General features: G+C 41.1%; 1 protein-coding gene across 9 annotated transcripts in view; it reads left to right on the forward strand.

Annotated features, from left to right (window-relative positions):
• upf2 (UPF2 regulator of nonsense mediated mRNA decay) overlaps window positions 1-15,200 on the forward strand; it is a 38,110-nt gene extending 22,910 nt beyond the window's left edge. For 8 of the 9 annotated variants that reach the window (XM_062994033.1, XM_062994043.1, XM_062994024.1 and 5 more), the window contains exons 15-22: window positions 1,831-2,014; window positions 7,016-7,167; window positions 9,282-9,383; window positions 9,489-9,587; window positions 10,908-11,075; window positions 11,306-11,447; window positions 13,182-13,302; window positions 14,373-15,200. In XM_062994033.1, the coding sequence (XP_062850103.1) occupies window positions 1,831-2,014; window positions 7,016-7,167; window positions 9,282-9,383; window positions 9,489-9,587; window positions 10,908-11,075; window positions 11,306-11,447; window positions 13,182-13,302; window positions 14,373-14,382 (978 nt within the window). In that variant the 3' untranslated portion in view covers window positions 14,383-15,200. The remainder of the gene's footprint in view (window positions 1-1,830; window positions 2,015-7,015; window positions 7,168-9,281; window positions 9,384-9,488; window positions 9,588-10,907; window positions 11,076-11,305; window positions 11,448-13,181; window positions 13,303-14,372) is intronic. The other variant, XR_010011524.1, reaches the window with a different exon arrangement.
• Window positions 15,201-16,160: the final 960 nt, after the last annotated feature.

Below are 16,160 nucleotides of genomic sequence, written 5' to 3' on the forward strand. Positions count from 1 at the left end.
TACTGGGTCCAAGCTGGTTTGCAGAATCATGGATCCCCTCCATTGTCCTTCATGTCCAGCCAACTGTAAAAAGCATAAACCCTCTTCTCACAACACATCCATGTCACAGTTGAGCAACTTTTATAGGGCAAATACATGGGTGTCCTTCTGTCAATCTGTCAGATTTTGGGTGGCACAGTGGCTTAGTGGGTAGCACTGTTGCCTCACAGCAAGACAGTCAGGGTCCTTTCTAGGGGTGGGTTTATAAAATCGATTTTTCGATTCGAATCGATCTTTATTTGAACGATCCGATATCGATTCATATAAACGCGAGATCGATCTTTTAAATACGCCCCTTTTTACGGTGCACACGGAAATCTGTTACCTTCTTTAATTTCGCGTGACCAGCCGGTGTTTTTTCATGCAACGAGATCTGACCTGCACATCAGTTTAGCATGGCAGAAGCTCAAGTTATGACCACTACACAACTTTTTGCACTGATTTTCGCTCGGCGACGGGTCGGTGCTGGATTCGGGAGGAACTCGGTGTTCACTCTGCGATCAAAACTCGGCTCTCAATCAATGTGTGAAACAGCGAGGGGAAACACAGGGGAGAGGTTGTAAACACGTGGTGGAGCGCAATATAGTTTCTATCAGAATACATCAGCACACGCAAGTTTTACAGTATTTCTGACCTGATCGTTCTCTACAAAACAAAATATTGATTAACCTCCAATTCACTATAGAACAAGCCATGCTGCTCGTGTTGCCAAATCCACTCAGATTCATTTATTTCATCAGCGCACAAACTTTGATCTCTCGCTACTTGTTGATGTGCATGTTTGGACGTGGTATCATTAAAACTTTCATCACTTCTCACGTGTGTTTTCGTGACAAAACGTAGTTTTGGAGACCAGAGAAGCTCGCCTGTGATTCCCCCTGGTGATAGATGGTGTAGTGTAAAACCCCCCATCGCCGATCAGTCGTGTAGTGTGAACATTACAGCGACCAGGTGTTAATCAGAGTGTCGTGTAGTGTAAACTTGGCATAAGCTGTTCAACAGCCAGGTGTATGTTTACATTACATTTACAATGTTGTAGCGTGTCAGACATATAAAATAATAATAAAAAATGAATGTTACTGTTTTCTGTTTTGGATTAATTATTTATGTAAACAAAATACACAAATATTTTTAATAATAAATGTTCTTTGTACAATTATCACATTCGTTCTCTGAACATCTGTACATATTTAAACAAAACCTGTTAATGTAACTCAAATATGCCTAAATGTGTTGAATCGAAATCGAATCGAATCGAATCGAATCGATCCAGGAAATTAGTGGCGATACCCAGCCCTAGTCCTTTCTGTGTGGAGTCTGCATTTTCTCCCAGTGTCTGTGTGGGTTTCCTCCAGGAGCTCCGGTTTCCTCCCACAGTCCAAAGACAAAATTGGAGACACTAAATTGTCCATGACTGTGTTTGACATTAAACTTGTGAACTGATGAATAAGCAGTAACTACCTGTGCTGTCATGATTGTAACCAGTGTGAAAAACACTTAAAATCGTTAAAATCCTAATAATTAAATAAATCTGTCAGATTTCATATAGACTATATCGTAGACTAATGCAAGATTATCTTTGTCACATGCGCAGTTATATACAGAATACAACCTATACTGAAATGCATAACCTGGCCCAGCTCCTTAGACTGTGCAAGAATGTTCAAAGTTGAAGAGTGAAGAAAATCAGTCTGGAATTCGCCAGAGAAATATGTGTTCAATAATTGGCAAAAGTATAAAGTACCTGTTGGTCATTGTACAAGATTGGAATGTTGTTATTTGTGTTTGCAGAGGTATATCTGGTGGAAGAAGAGTATAGAGGTGTGGACCAAAGAACACCCCTTTCCCATTGATATTGACTACATGATTAGTGACATGCTGGATTTACTCAGGCCCAAAATGCAGCTGTGCAGCTCGCTGGAGGAGGCCAGTCGCCAAGTCACTGAGCTAGAGAGAGAGGTCCTTAACAAGCTAGGTACATTTTTTGTATATTGTTTGTGTGCACGCGTGTGTGTGTGTGCGTGCGTGCGTGTAATTTGTGTAATTTAGTTAAAGAAATGTAAGGCAGCCGAAGTGAACAAGAATGACAATGTAAACATTGAATGACAAATACTGCTGTAAACTACGCTAACACTGAGAAAAGATGGCTGCTGCACGTTTATTAAGCGTGTCACGTGTGCCCAAGTGAAAAATAAATGTGATGTTTTAGAGAAACCAACAGCACTTCTGGATTGCGTATTCCCATGCCAACATACTTAGGGTGTGTTCGAAAACCTAGTGAGCTCTCTACATAGACAGCATTTTACATCATCCTATGCCCACTCTCGAGAAGTAGGCTGTTCGAATTCCTAGATGCCTTAAAATGCTGTCTACTAAGTCACTTTAAATCTGAACTATATTTTGACAGAATAACGAAGGAGCATCCGATGCTGCCTTAATGGTGAAGGCAATCCTAGCATTGAGTGCGGCACAACTTTTCTCACAGAAAAATAAAAAATACGCCGGACAATGCGGAGAAACGAACTTATGTTGTTTTTAAATGTAAATAAATTATTATTGATTTTTAATTTGTAGAAACTTGTCATTCATTTAAAAGTGCCATTTATTTGCAAATGTAACCATTTTCGGTACACAGAGGGAGATGATAGTTGCCATGCTAGTGCGTTGTGCCACCTCATCCCATTGGTTTGAATGGCATGAGGCTAACTGCGTTAGCTTAATAAGCAGAAACTGAAGGAATTGCTGTCTAAGTAGTGTGTTCGAAAAATCTGCCTTATAAGTCGATGACTTATTGGAATCCTCTCTACTTAGGCAGCTGACTATGTAGGCAGTAAGACAGCAAGGCAGCTCACTAGGTTTTCGAACACACCCCGAGTGTCTACGTTCCCTAAATAAAAGGGTAATGTGTTAAAGTGACAGTCCACACTTCATGACGCTTTTGGAACAAAGCCTATCATTGCTACTGCTGTAAATAGGGTTTTGGTACTGTTTCAGCCCTTATCTTTATTCTGCAGGTGCACAGTAGGGGTGCATGCCACTGCTGCTTCTATTAAGCTGTGTATGCCTTCTGTTGTATTGTCAAATAGCGAGCACAGTTTAGGTCAAATGTTTATGTGTAATGGTACATAATGTCCTGACTGCAGAGGTTTAATGATGCCTGCTGCTGTTTTTTGTGGGTTTTTGGAAAGTATTACAACGTCTGCTAGAGGCCTACATATTATACATACAGGAGACCTCTCATTCTAAATCCATAGGCATTAATAGGTAGGTAGTCCCCTTCTCATCTATAACAGCTTTCACTCATCTGGAAAGGCTTTCTACTTTTGGAGTATTTTTGCCCATTTATCCAGAAGAGCATTTAGGTCAGACACTGATGTTGGACGAGAAGACCTGGTTCACAATTTCTGTTTTTGTTAATCCCATAAGTAATTGATGGGGTTGAGGTCAGCGATCTGTTCAGGTCAGTCAAGTTCTTCCACATCAAACTCACCCAACTATGCCTTTATTAACCTTGCTTTGTGTACTGGGGCACAGTCCTGCTTTATGCTAAAGCATTAAGATTTACCTTCATTAGAACTATAGAGCCTAGGCCAACCCTTGAAAACAACCCCAGAGCATTATTCCTCCTCCATCTAATTTTACAGTTGGCACAAAGCAGTCAAACAGATAATGTTCTCCTTATTCTCTTTATTTGCCAAACCCAGACTCATCCATCAGACTGCCAGATAGAGAAGCGTGATTCATGGCTCCACAGAACACATTTCCTTGAACCCAGAGGGAGGAAATTTCATGAACTGACCTGATGCAGAAGACATCAGAGAAGTCAGAGTTTAATATTGAAATGACATGTCCTGTGACATACTCATGACCTTAACAGACCTCTTGAAGTAATTAAGCAATGAAGTAATAAATATTTATGCCTACTTCCCATTTTCTTTGACAAGAATTAGAAATACTGACTATTAAGTGCTGCTGAGGTGGCACAGCAGTCTAATTCTCGATCTAACCACTGCTGAAATTTAAGTTCAAATGTTAGCTGTGCCATTAACTGGCTGGGTGCCTACACACTGGCATGATTGGCTGAACCTGTATGGGAGTGAAAAGGTCAAACATTCTTTGCTGCAGTATAGTTGATGTGTGTTTTGTCTGGTCGAGGCGGAAAAGATAATCTGGAGAGCTTAGCGTGTCTGTACGTAAAGCAGCTTTTTGTGCATTGGAGGTCTCAGCTCTCCAATGCCCTGCCAGCATGAGAGTGCGGTGCTAGGTGTATGATTCCAGTGGGAGGGAATTGGAGACTACTTAACAGAAAGCAAATGGGAAAAAATAAATATTAGCCATGGGGTAGAATAGATTTCTTTATGTTGTCTGTCAAGGTTCAAAAGATGTAAACATTTTACATCTGTTTGTTTATTCCTGAATAGCACCAGTTGTATCATTCACCACTAAGTGATGCTGTTTTAGCTGAAGTTAAATGTTCTAAAATAGTACAATTTACACTGAATTATGAGTCACTGCTTTTTATTTCTCATGTATGGCAAGAAACTGAACACGCCCTACCCTGCTCAGTACTACTACGTGTGTGACGCTATCATGCTAGTTATCCCTGTTCTGTGTTTCTGTTGTCCCTGCTAAGCAGCATTCCTGTGTGTGTATGTGGAAGAATCCTTTGCCTTACCAAATCCTCACCTTTATTCCCTTTTCACACCTACATACCTGAAGAGAATGTCAGAATGTAACATTCCCTGAGAAGATTGAGTGACATCAGATTGGCAGGGGTCATGATGTCTTTTGTGTGCTGTTTTGACCTGGAATCCAGACAAACCTGTGCGTGCATGTGTGCACGTGCTTCTTCTAGTTAGTGTCGGTTGTTAGACAGCATTGTGTAGTGAGAGATGCTTCCTGAACCACTTGCGCTACTCAAAAGGACAGTCTTATTTTTTTTGTAGATGCTTTTGCGCTGACATTGCCATTGTTTTGTATTAAGTGAGGTGGCCTGAGCACAGATTTCTACCACTTGCTGCTGTGATCAGAGTGTACAGTAAATACAGTCAAGCCTGAAAGTCTGCACACCCATTTAACCTTCTCCATGTTTTATTACATTACAGACTCATTCTACAGTATAATAGATTGAGTTTATTTTTTGTCACAAAATTCTACATTAGATAGCCACAATGCCAAAGTGAAAGCAGGTTTTTAGACATTTGTGTTAATTTATTACAAATCAAAATGTAAAATATCATGTATACAAGTGTGCACACCCTTTATTATGACACCCAAAAGTGAGCTGAGGTGCATTTTGTTTTTACTGATACTGCTTGAGATGTTTCTACAATTTAATTGGAGTCCACCTGTGGTCAATTCAATTGATTGGACATGATTGGGGATTGTCAAACATCTGCCTATATAAGGTCCCACAGTTGACAGTGCATATCAGAGCAAACTCCAAGCCATGGGGTCAAAGGAATTCTCTGCAGACCTCAGAAACAGGATTGTGTCAAGGCATAGATCTGGAGAAGGATACAGAAAAATAGCTGCAGCTTTACAGGTCCCAAAGAGCACAGTGGCCACCATCACTCATAAATGGAAGAAGTTTGGAACCACCGGCCAAACTGAGCGATCAAGAAGACGGGCCTTGGCCAGGGAGGTGAGCAGGAATCCGAGGGTCACTCTGACAGAGCTCCAGTGTATTCTTGTAAACATAGGAGAGCCTATGAGAAGATCAACCATCCAGGCAGCACTACACAAATCACACCTTTATGGTAGAGAGGCCAGACGGAAGCCACTCCTTAGTAAAAGGCACATGACAGCCCGCTTGGAGTTAGAGGACTCAGAAACCATGAGAAACAAGATTCTCTGGTCTGATGAAACCAAAATTGAACTTTTTGGCCTGAATACCAAGCGTCACGTCTGGAGGAAACCAGGCACCGCTCATCACCTGGCTAATGCCATCTCTACAGTGAAGCATGGTGGTGGCAGCATCATGATGTGGGGATGTTTTTCAGCAGCCCGACCGGGTGACTAGTCCTGATAGAGGGAAAGATGAATGCAGCTAAGTACATCGAGATCCTTGAAGAGAACCTGCTCCAGAGCGCTCTGTACCTCAGACTGGGACGAAGGTTCATCTTCCAACATGACAACGTCCCGAAGCACACAGCCAAGAGAACAAAGGAGTGGCTCTGGAGGAAGTCTGTGAATGTCCTTGAGTGGCCCAGCCAGAGCCCAGACCTGAATCCAATCGAACATCTGTGGAAGGATCTGAAAATGGCTGTGTACCGACTCTCCCATTCAACCTGATGGAGCTTGCAAGGATATGCCAAGAGGAATGGGCAAAAATGTCCAGAAACAAGTGTGCCAAGCTCATAGCTTCTTTTACCAAGACGCCTTGAAGCTGTAATTGCTGCCAAAGGTGCATCAACCAAGTATTAGGCTAAGGGTGTGTACAGATATGTACCTCCTGAATAAAGGATTTTTGTCAGTAATATAAAATAGCATATTTTCTAAACCATGTTTTCACTTCATAATTATTGTTGAATGTGTGTAGATGTTTGAAGCAAAAAATGAACTCAATCTATTATAGTCTGTAACGTAATAAAACGAAAAGAAGGTGAAAGGGGTGTGCAGACTTTCTGGCTTGACTGTATGTAGAATGCTCTTGGGTTGTCAGCGGTGCTATTGTCAGGGCTGGTCCATGAAGTGGATTTGCTCCTGGGGTAGAGGAAGGTAATGTTTAGATTTGGGTTCAGACTTTAAAAGCTATATCAACCAAATGTGGGGCAGTATTGCTTCAATAAAAGGGGAAATCAGAAAAATCCAGATAAGCTTCTGAAAGTAAAGTATGTATGTGGGTTAAAGTGCATAACAAAGATAAAAGACTTGTTTCAACAATTACAGTGGTTGGGTGTGTCAATATGACCACTTTCTGCTATTCCTAAGTACAACATGACAAACGTTGTGTGTGTGTGTGCATGTGTTCTAGGCTTTGCCAAAGAGAAGGATGGGAGTTGCTCCAGCACAGGGGGAGATGGTGAGGCTCTCGATGAAGAGGATGAAGATGACGAAGATGAAGGTGGAGCAGAGACAGAAGAGCAGTCTGGAAATGAGAGCGAAATGAATGAACCAGAAGAGGAGGTAGGTCCAAAACAACATGATACAACAGCAGTCCTTTTACTTACCTTTACCTTTTACCAGTAAAGTGTTACATAGTGGTGCTGCAGTGAAGAGGTTCTGTATGCGCTCAAATTGTAATGTTGCACAAATTTAATAATAATAAAGAAATGCATCATCATTGATGCTCCGCAGTGAAAAAGTTAAATGTTAAGTTAAATGCCAAAAATTTTGATTTTGATTTTAAAAAATTTGGTACCTTGAAACTCAACGTCAATTGGTTCTGGGAGTGGCGTTGAGTTTAAAAGGCATCAAGTTTGTTTGTTTATTAGGATTTTAACGTCACGTTTTACTCTTTTGGTTACATTCATTCAAGGTTCATTCATTCAAGGGTGTTGAGTTTCAAAGATTTTGAGTTTAGGGCACGTTGAGTTACAAGGTACCACTATACAGTGGGGCCAAAAAGTATTTAGTCAGCCACTGATTGTGCAAGTTCTCCTACTTAGAAAGATGAGAGAGGTCTGTAATTTTCATCATAGGTACACTTCAACTATGAGAGACAAAATGAGAAAAAAAAATCCAGGAAATCACATTGTAGGGTTTTTAAAGAATTTATTTGTAAATTATGGTGGAAAATAAGTATTTGGTCACCCACAAACAAGCAAGATTTCTGGCTCTCACAGACCTGTAACTTCTTCTTTAAGAAGCTCTTCTGTCCTCCACTCGTTACCTGTATTAATGGCACCTGTTTGACCTCGTTATCTGTATAAAAGACACCTGTCCACAGCCTCAAACAGTCAGACTCCAAACTCAACCATGGCCAAGATCAAAGAGCTGTCGAAGGACACCAGGAAGAAAATTGTAGACCTGCACCAGGCTGGGAAGAGTGAATCTACAATAGGCAAGCAGGTTGGTGTGAATAAATCAACTGTGGGAGCAATTGTAAGAAAATGGAAGACATACAAGACCATTGATAATCTCCCTCGGTCTGGGGTCCCACGCAAGATCTCATCCTGTGGGGTCAAAATGATCATGAGAACGGTGAGCAAAAATCCCAGAACTACACGGAGAGACCTGATGAATGACCTGCAGAGAGCTGGGACCAAAGTAACAAGGCTACCATCAGTATACACACTACCCCGAGAGGGACTCAAATCCTGCAGTGCCAGGCGTGTCCCCCTGCTTAAGCCAGTACATGTTTAGGCCCGTCTGAAGTTTGCCAGAGAGCATATGGATGATCCAGAAGAGGATTGGAAGAAGATCATGTGGTCAGATGAAACCAAAATGGAACTTTTTGGTAAAAACTCAACTCGTCGTGTTTGGAGGAAGAAGAATGCTGAGTTTCATCCCAAGAACACCATACCTACTGTGAAGCATGGGGGTGGAAACATCATGCTTTGGGGCTGTTTTTCTGCAAAGGGGACAGGACGACTGATCCGTGTTAAGGGAAGAATGAACGGGGCCATGTATCGTGAGATTTTAAGCCAAAACCTCCTTCCATCAGTGAGAGCATTGAAGATGGAACGTGGCTGGGTCTTCCAGCATGACAATGATCCCAAACACACCGCTCAGGCAACGAAGGAGTGGCTCCGTAAAAAGCATTTCAAGGTCCTGGAGTGGCCTAGCCAGTCTCCAGACCTCAACCCCATAGACAATTTGTGGAGGGAGTTGAAAGTCCGTGTTGCCCAGCGACAGCCCCAAAACATCACTGCTCTAGAGGAGATCTGCATGGAGGAATGGGCCAAAATACCAGCTACAGTGTGTGCAAACCTGGTGAAGACTTACAGAAAACGTTTGACCTCTGTCATTGCCAACAAAGGTTATGTTACAAAGTATTGAGTTGAACTTTTGTTATTGACCAAATACTTATTTTCCACCATAATTTACAAATAAATTCTTTAAAAATCCTACAATGTGATTTCCTGGATTTTTTTTTTCTCATTTTGTCTCTCATAATCAGTGGCTGACTAAATACTTTTTGGCCCCACTGTATATGTTTTTAAATTACCAGATTCTACAGTGTGCCAAATTAATGTCAAAGCTTTTTGAATTTAAACATATATTAAATATAACTGGAGTATTTCTTCTAAACAGCTTTGTGTAGTTTTCGGTTGTAAACTTGGTCTGTGCAAATGCAGGAAGGCTCAGAGAATGAGGAAGAGGAGCATGAGGAGGAGGAAGAGAATACAGACTACCTGACCGATTCCAATAAAGAAAATGAGACGGATGAGGAGAACAATGTAAGTTTGCTCTGGCTTCAAGAATGAGGACTGGTCACAAAGGAAATGGCTAGTTAGATATTTAATTGTAGAGTTTGTCTAAATTTGTGCATGTTTGCTGTGCAGGAGGTGATGATTCGAGGTGGAGGTCTGAAACATGTCGCCTGTGCTGAGGACGACGACTTTATTCAGGCTCTGGACAAAATGATGCTGGAGAACCTGCAGGTAAAAAAAATAAGGCTGAGATAGATAGGTGCAATTCTGTTAGTGTTATAAGTCCTGACTGCCTTCAGCAAGTCTTTTCTGGAGAAAAGGGTAAAACAGTTTTTTGCTTGATACAACACTTCTAAACAGTTTGGGTTCTCTATAGTTTGACATTGTTATTGAAATGAGCTTGTGCCCAATTAAGTCGGCAGCGCTTCTGAATGTTGTTAATAAATGGCTTAATATGCAACTGTAGATGCAAAGACAAACTGTGTTTAAAAGCTTGTACATTTATTTGAGAAATATAGCAGTTTTTAATGCAGTGAGGGATTAGAGGTAATTGGCATTCACCATTGTTTTTGACCCTGTCCATTTATTTTTTTTGCATTTTTCCCAATTTTCCTCACAAATCTAGTCGTATCCAATTACCCGATTGCATTACGCTTCCTCTCTACTGATGCTGATCTCCAGTTCTTATTGAGGAGAGCGAGACTGACACACACCCCCTCCGACACGTGTGCAGTAGGCGACTGCATCTTTTCACCTGCATGAGGGCGAGTTCATATGCGGATCAGCTTTGTGTACGGAGAGACACACCCTGATCAACGCATTATTCCCCAGCTCTGTGCAGGTGCCATCAACCAGCCAGCAGAGTTCGTAATTGCATCAGTTATGAGGTCCCTATCCGGCTCCCCACCCAGTGTGAACAACAGCCAATCGTTGTTCATGTAGCCGCCCAGCCAAATGGCAGAGCTGAGTTTCAAACAGACGAGTTCGAAATGTCAGCTCTAATGTGCTAGCGTGTTTTACTGTTCTCTGGGTATTTAAAAAAAAATTTGTACTGTAGATGGTAAAAGGCCATAAATTTCCTACAAGTGTGTTTAGAAGTGTTGTTCTTGAACTATCGGATTATTAGCATACGCCTTTCCCCCCCCACAAACAGCAAGGGCAAAAATCAACACATCCTCACCTCTTAACAAAAAGGCTGTTTGTATTAATTTTATACCCAGTTTTGCTTATCTTCCACTGCAGCGTTCCTGTCCCCGTTTTGGAATGTGTTGCAGTAATCAATTAAGGAATCGGCTTAGGTTGTTTACAGATCACTGTTATTTTACCTACAGTACCAGCTTTTTTGGAATTGGTTTGGTATCATACTATAACGTTGTACTATTATAAACAATGAGGAGTTAAAATTTTATTTAAGCAGTTCCGACAAATAATGCACTTGGGAATTGTGTAGTTCCCAGTGTAGTTCCGAAATCATTTAACAACCTTAGTAAAAACATGCCTGGTAAATAGCATTTATTTGCTTCTGCTTGACATTTCTCTGTGTGTAAGCAGCAGCGCAGCGGAGAGGCGGTGAAAGTGCACCAGCTCGACGTCGCGATCCCACTGCAGCTAAAGAGTCAGCTAAAGAAAGGCCCAACCCCCTCGTGCACGGCAGATGCAGAAGCCGACATAGACACCATGCAGTTCGTCATGCTGACCAGAAAAGGCAACAAACAGCAGGTCTGTGAGTCCAGGAGTGTGTGTTGACTCTGCAACGTGTGGTTTGGCCCAACGCTGTAGGGTGTGTTCAGGAAGTGGCTTGGGAAACATAAACTAGCACACAGATGTGCACACTGTTCAGCCTCTACACTACTCTACTGTAGTCTGTCCTTTAATTTTTTATTCCTGCCTCTTACTGCTGTCCTCCCATTTATGCATGTCTGTGTATTGACTGACTGTGTTCTTTCTAGTTTAAGATCCTCAACGTGCCACTGTCATCTCATCTGGCTGCCAATCACTTCAATCAGCAGCAGGCTGAACAAGAGGAGCGCATGCGGATGAAGAAACTAACTCTAGACATCAATGAACGACAGGAGCAAGAGGATTACCAGGGTGAGGGAAACCAAAGACACTTTAGAAGTTAACCTAAGTCTGAAAATAGTCCAGTTTCTTTTTTTTAGGGATGAACAAAATAAACATTAATATACTAATATTAATCTGGGGATTGCAAAAGCCATAAAAGATGCACTGCTGATCATCTTAAATCCTAATTTAAATTATGGGTACATCAGATGGTTGACTTTGTCCTGTCAAATATTTATAGGCAGTAACACACTACTAGTTTGTACTTGATGGCTGATAATACATTATAAATCCCCTGTCATGCTTAGCATTTTAACAAATAAAGAAAACATAAAGCTGAATCATCAAACCACTTTTTATTGCTTTATTTCTCAGGTTTTGTGCTGCTTACACAAGTAATTCTGCAGTTTGGTCCTGAATACATAACGTCACCTTTCAATAAATATCAGCCTTGTTAGGGCCATGTCATGCTCATTCTACAGCATGTTCAGCATTCTGTATAAACATGCTCATTCTATGCTGGGTTTTATGTGGCTGTACTTTTAGGTTATTCATTAATGTACCATGTAAAGTGCCCATTGATCTCTGCACAGAGGGTTGTCTGTAAAGAGGACCAATGATCATTATAGGAGCTGTATTTGAAGTAAAGCTTTGTGGGGTTTCATTTGTCTTCCCCCTAAACTGAACTAAAACAGCATTTAAATTGAAGACGGGGATAAAAACAGTACAAATTTATACAAGTTGATGGCTATTACAGGCTTCCATTATAAGTGGGTTTTAAGTGAACGTGTTCTTTCCAGTATGTGGACACTTGTCTTAGTATTATTCTCTAATGCTCTAAAGATGCAGAATGTCATTGTTAGGGTCCTACTAAATTCATGTGCTTAATTTCATGGACCTTGTATTTAAAAAATCACAGATTTTATGGATTTTTAAAGAAAAGTGACACATTTTAAGACAGTCATTGAATAACACTTATTATTATTATTATATAATTATTTATTATTATATATTATTATTTATAACATAAATTGAATGATACAATAAATGGAAGCTACAGTACACTGCACAGCCTACCTTAATTATTAAATATAAACCTAGAACATCCAACATGATGCGAGGCTCTATGTTTAAAAATTCTGCATTCACAGAATTGTTTGGGAGTTTTCCAAACTCAGTTACCTAAGCAGTTTTTTTAGCTGCTTTAGACTTCGTCATCTTGGACATTTTGACTAACCGATTGCTAACTTAATTGCCGTAGGATTGCTAGGGCTGCCCCATGGTGCAAATTAACCAGTAAACGTGAGGGACTTAAATGCTACGTGAATGAAAAATTTCCCATCAATAAACACACACCTTAAATTGTAAATTTCACAACAAATTGCGTATTACACCGGAAACGACTCATTTCACGGTCCGTGACACGATTTTACATTTACATTTACATTTTCAGCATTTAGCAGACGCCTTTATCCAAAGCGACTTTTAGAACTGTGACATTATACAGTCTAAGCAATTGAGGGTTAGGGGCCTTGCTCAAGGGCCCAACGGCAGCAACTTAGCAGTGGTAGGGCTTGAACCAGTGCCCTTTTGATTATTAGTCCAGTACCTTAACCGCTAGGCTATAACTGCCCTCAAATGCCTCAATTTTCATGGCCGTAAGTTAGGTAGGGCCTTGGTCATTGCATTACAAATCCCAGCGTTTTTCTTCAAAGCTGGCTTTTTACTGTTCTGTTGACTTTAACTATTTGTGTGCGCACACAGAGATGATGCAGTCGCTGGCTCAGAGACCCGCTCCGGCTAACACAAACCGAGAGCGCAGACCACGATACCAGCACCCTAAAGGAGCTCCAAATGCAGACCTGATATTCAAGACTGGGGGGAGGTAAGACATGAAAAGATGTCCTAAGTGCACTGCAGTTCCATATGTTTCTAAATACATCTGTTCCTGTTATGTGGTTGCTGTGGTTACACTCATTGTACAGTATTACAGTTATTGCTGGCTGCTGTGTATGTGAGCAGAAAGCAGGAGAACCAGATTTGTGACCGCTTGAGGAAAATGGAATAAAAGCAGGCAGCACAGCTATTCAAAACAGCCGTTATCCACTTATTCATTGAAATCAGTGTGTTATAAAAAATAATTCTCACTTCTTTTGGATCAAATCAGTTTGTGCTAGTTATTCAAGCATAACTGAGGAATAACACAAAACTCAACATCAGTATTTTCCGGCCCACATATGTGGGCTTTTCTAAGAACTAATGAAGTACGATTTGTACTCTCTGTACACCTGTGGCTCTATTGTGTCCACTATGACGGTACAGTTATACAGGCTGTTGAGTTTTTATATGCATTCACTTGTCTGGTCACGGTTGGTTTGACACCACTGGAAAACTGTGCTCTAGGCAGAAATACACCTTAAAGTGGATGCCATTCCATCACATGGCTAATCACATTCAATCACTTACCCTGTAAGGATAATACAGAGCATGTTATTCATTTGTTTTTATAACCATCTATGTGGTTTATTTACTTTCCTGTTGTTACCATTTTCAGATGTTCATATGTAAGCAGTCATATGTGCTGTTAAATCATTTACAACAGAAGGATGAAAAATTCTTAAGTCACAGCCCTAGGTTGTTTACAAGTCCAAGCTAAGTTTGGAAATTGATGGTCTGACACACATGTTTAAAGTTCCTTGATGAACTTGGATAAATTTGGTTAATAACAATAGCAAGTTGACCAAATAAGACACTAAACACTGCGCTAACAGTTGATTTGTCTTCTGAAACTACTTCAAATGTCATTGCAAATGACTGACTTGCAAACAGTCATGGCACATTGCAGCCAGTGTGCATGGGTTCCCTGTAGCTTAGCTTACTACTTTTTTAACACTGATTGTTGGTGGTGTTTAGTCTTAGCCTCCACATGCTATAACCACCTGCTCTGCTTCGTAGGAGACGCTGAGCGAGTGGGCGATCACGAGAAGGAGAGAGAGAATAAAAGTGAGAGCACGGTGCACTCACCCTCACTGACAGGGTAACGCACCCGCTAGCGACCTACAGACTCCAACTACACCAACCTGAGAGGAGAGCAAGACAACGCAGATGAGTCCCATCAGCTGTGGAGTTCCATGACCAGTACAGTTCAAACAAGAGGATAAAGGATACACATACAGACAGACAGACAGACAGACAGACAGACAGACAGAAATACAGACCCTGTGATGGACAGACGGGCTTCAGGGCACATATTAAAAAGGTAATCGATTGCAGGGGGATAGTTTGTGATGTTAGGCAGTTTGATTGGTTCAGCAGACACATCACTACTTCGAGGAGAAAGCGTTAACCAACTTCATATGGTTTGGAACTCATGCTTTACAGGCAAAATGCGAGTGGAAGGAAACATGGTCGGATTGTAAACGTCATGTTCACAAAAGAATCTTGAGAGCTGAAGTGTAGGAGTGCTGTAGGACTGCTTTGCTCGGCAGGAGCAGAAGAGGAGTTAAATGCTTGGTAACATTGTTTCGATTTGTTTTTTGGGTTGTAGATTTTTTTGCACTTCAGATTACTATGATACTTTTCTTTGCTCTGTATCAGTTTGAACGATTGAATGCATCTCATGTTTGGCTGGTTTCAAACTTCTGGCAAATGTGTTTCCTTTAAGATTTTCTCTCTGTTTAGCAGCTTATACAAATATATAAATGTGTTCTTTGAAACAGCATAGACCTCACTGTATGTTCTCTGTCAGTGAATATTAATACTATTGCAGTAAAGTGATTTAATTCCAGTAATTCTGTTTTTTTGTGTTTTTTGGGTGATTTATATCTTGGGTACAACATGTCCAGCATGGACAAAAAGTTTCATTAATGTTAAGCACCAGTTGAGCACTGGTTCCTACCATAAAATGTAAGAGAAAACATGTTAGGTTGAATGGATTGGCAAGCAAGGGAATCCGAGCGGGTAAAACAGTGTGGATGGTTAATCAGGAGATTATACACGCGTATAAACAATTGAGAAGGTCCTTGAACAAGTGTGTGGATGTACAGTCAAGCCAGAAAGTCTGCACACCCCTTTCACCTTCTCCACATTTTATTACATTACAGACTCATTCTATAATAGATTGAGTTCTTTTTTTGTTACAAAATTCTACACAAAATAGCCCACAATGACAAAGTGAAAGCAGATTTTTAGACATTTGTGCTAATTTATTAAAAATCTAAATGTTAAATATATGTACACAAGTGTGATATGACACCCAAAAGTGAGCTGAGGTGCAAACACCTTCTTAGACCTGACCGCCCGGCCAAACTGAGCGATCAGGGAAGACCGAGGTGAGCAGGAACCCGAGGGTCACTCTGACAGCTTCAGCGTATCCTTGTGGAGATGGGAGAACCTATCAGAAGATCAGCCATTCAGTCAGCGCTCCACAAATCACGCCTTTACGGTAGAGGGGCCAGATGGCAATGTGACAGCCCACTTGGAGTTTGCCAAAAGGCTCCTAGAGGACTCTCAAACCATGAGAAATAAGATTCTCTGGTCTGATGAAACCAAAATTGAACTTTTTGGCCTGAATACCAAGCGTCACGTCTGGAGGAAACCAGGCACCACTCATCACCTGGCTAATGCCATCTCTACAGTGAAGCATGGTGGTGGCAGCATCATGACTTGGGGATGTTTTTTAGCAGCGGGACTGGGGCGACTAGTCCTGATAGAGGGAAAGATGAATGCAGCTAAGTACATCGA

This window comes from Trichomycterus rosablanca, chromosome 1 (assembly GCF_030014385.1).
Source record: "Trichomycterus rosablanca isolate fTriRos1 chromosome 1, fTriRos1.hap1, whole genome shotgun sequence".
In the NCBI taxonomy this organism is placed as follows: domain Eukaryota; kingdom Metazoa; phylum Chordata; class Actinopteri; order Siluriformes; family Trichomycteridae; genus Trichomycterus; species Trichomycterus rosablanca.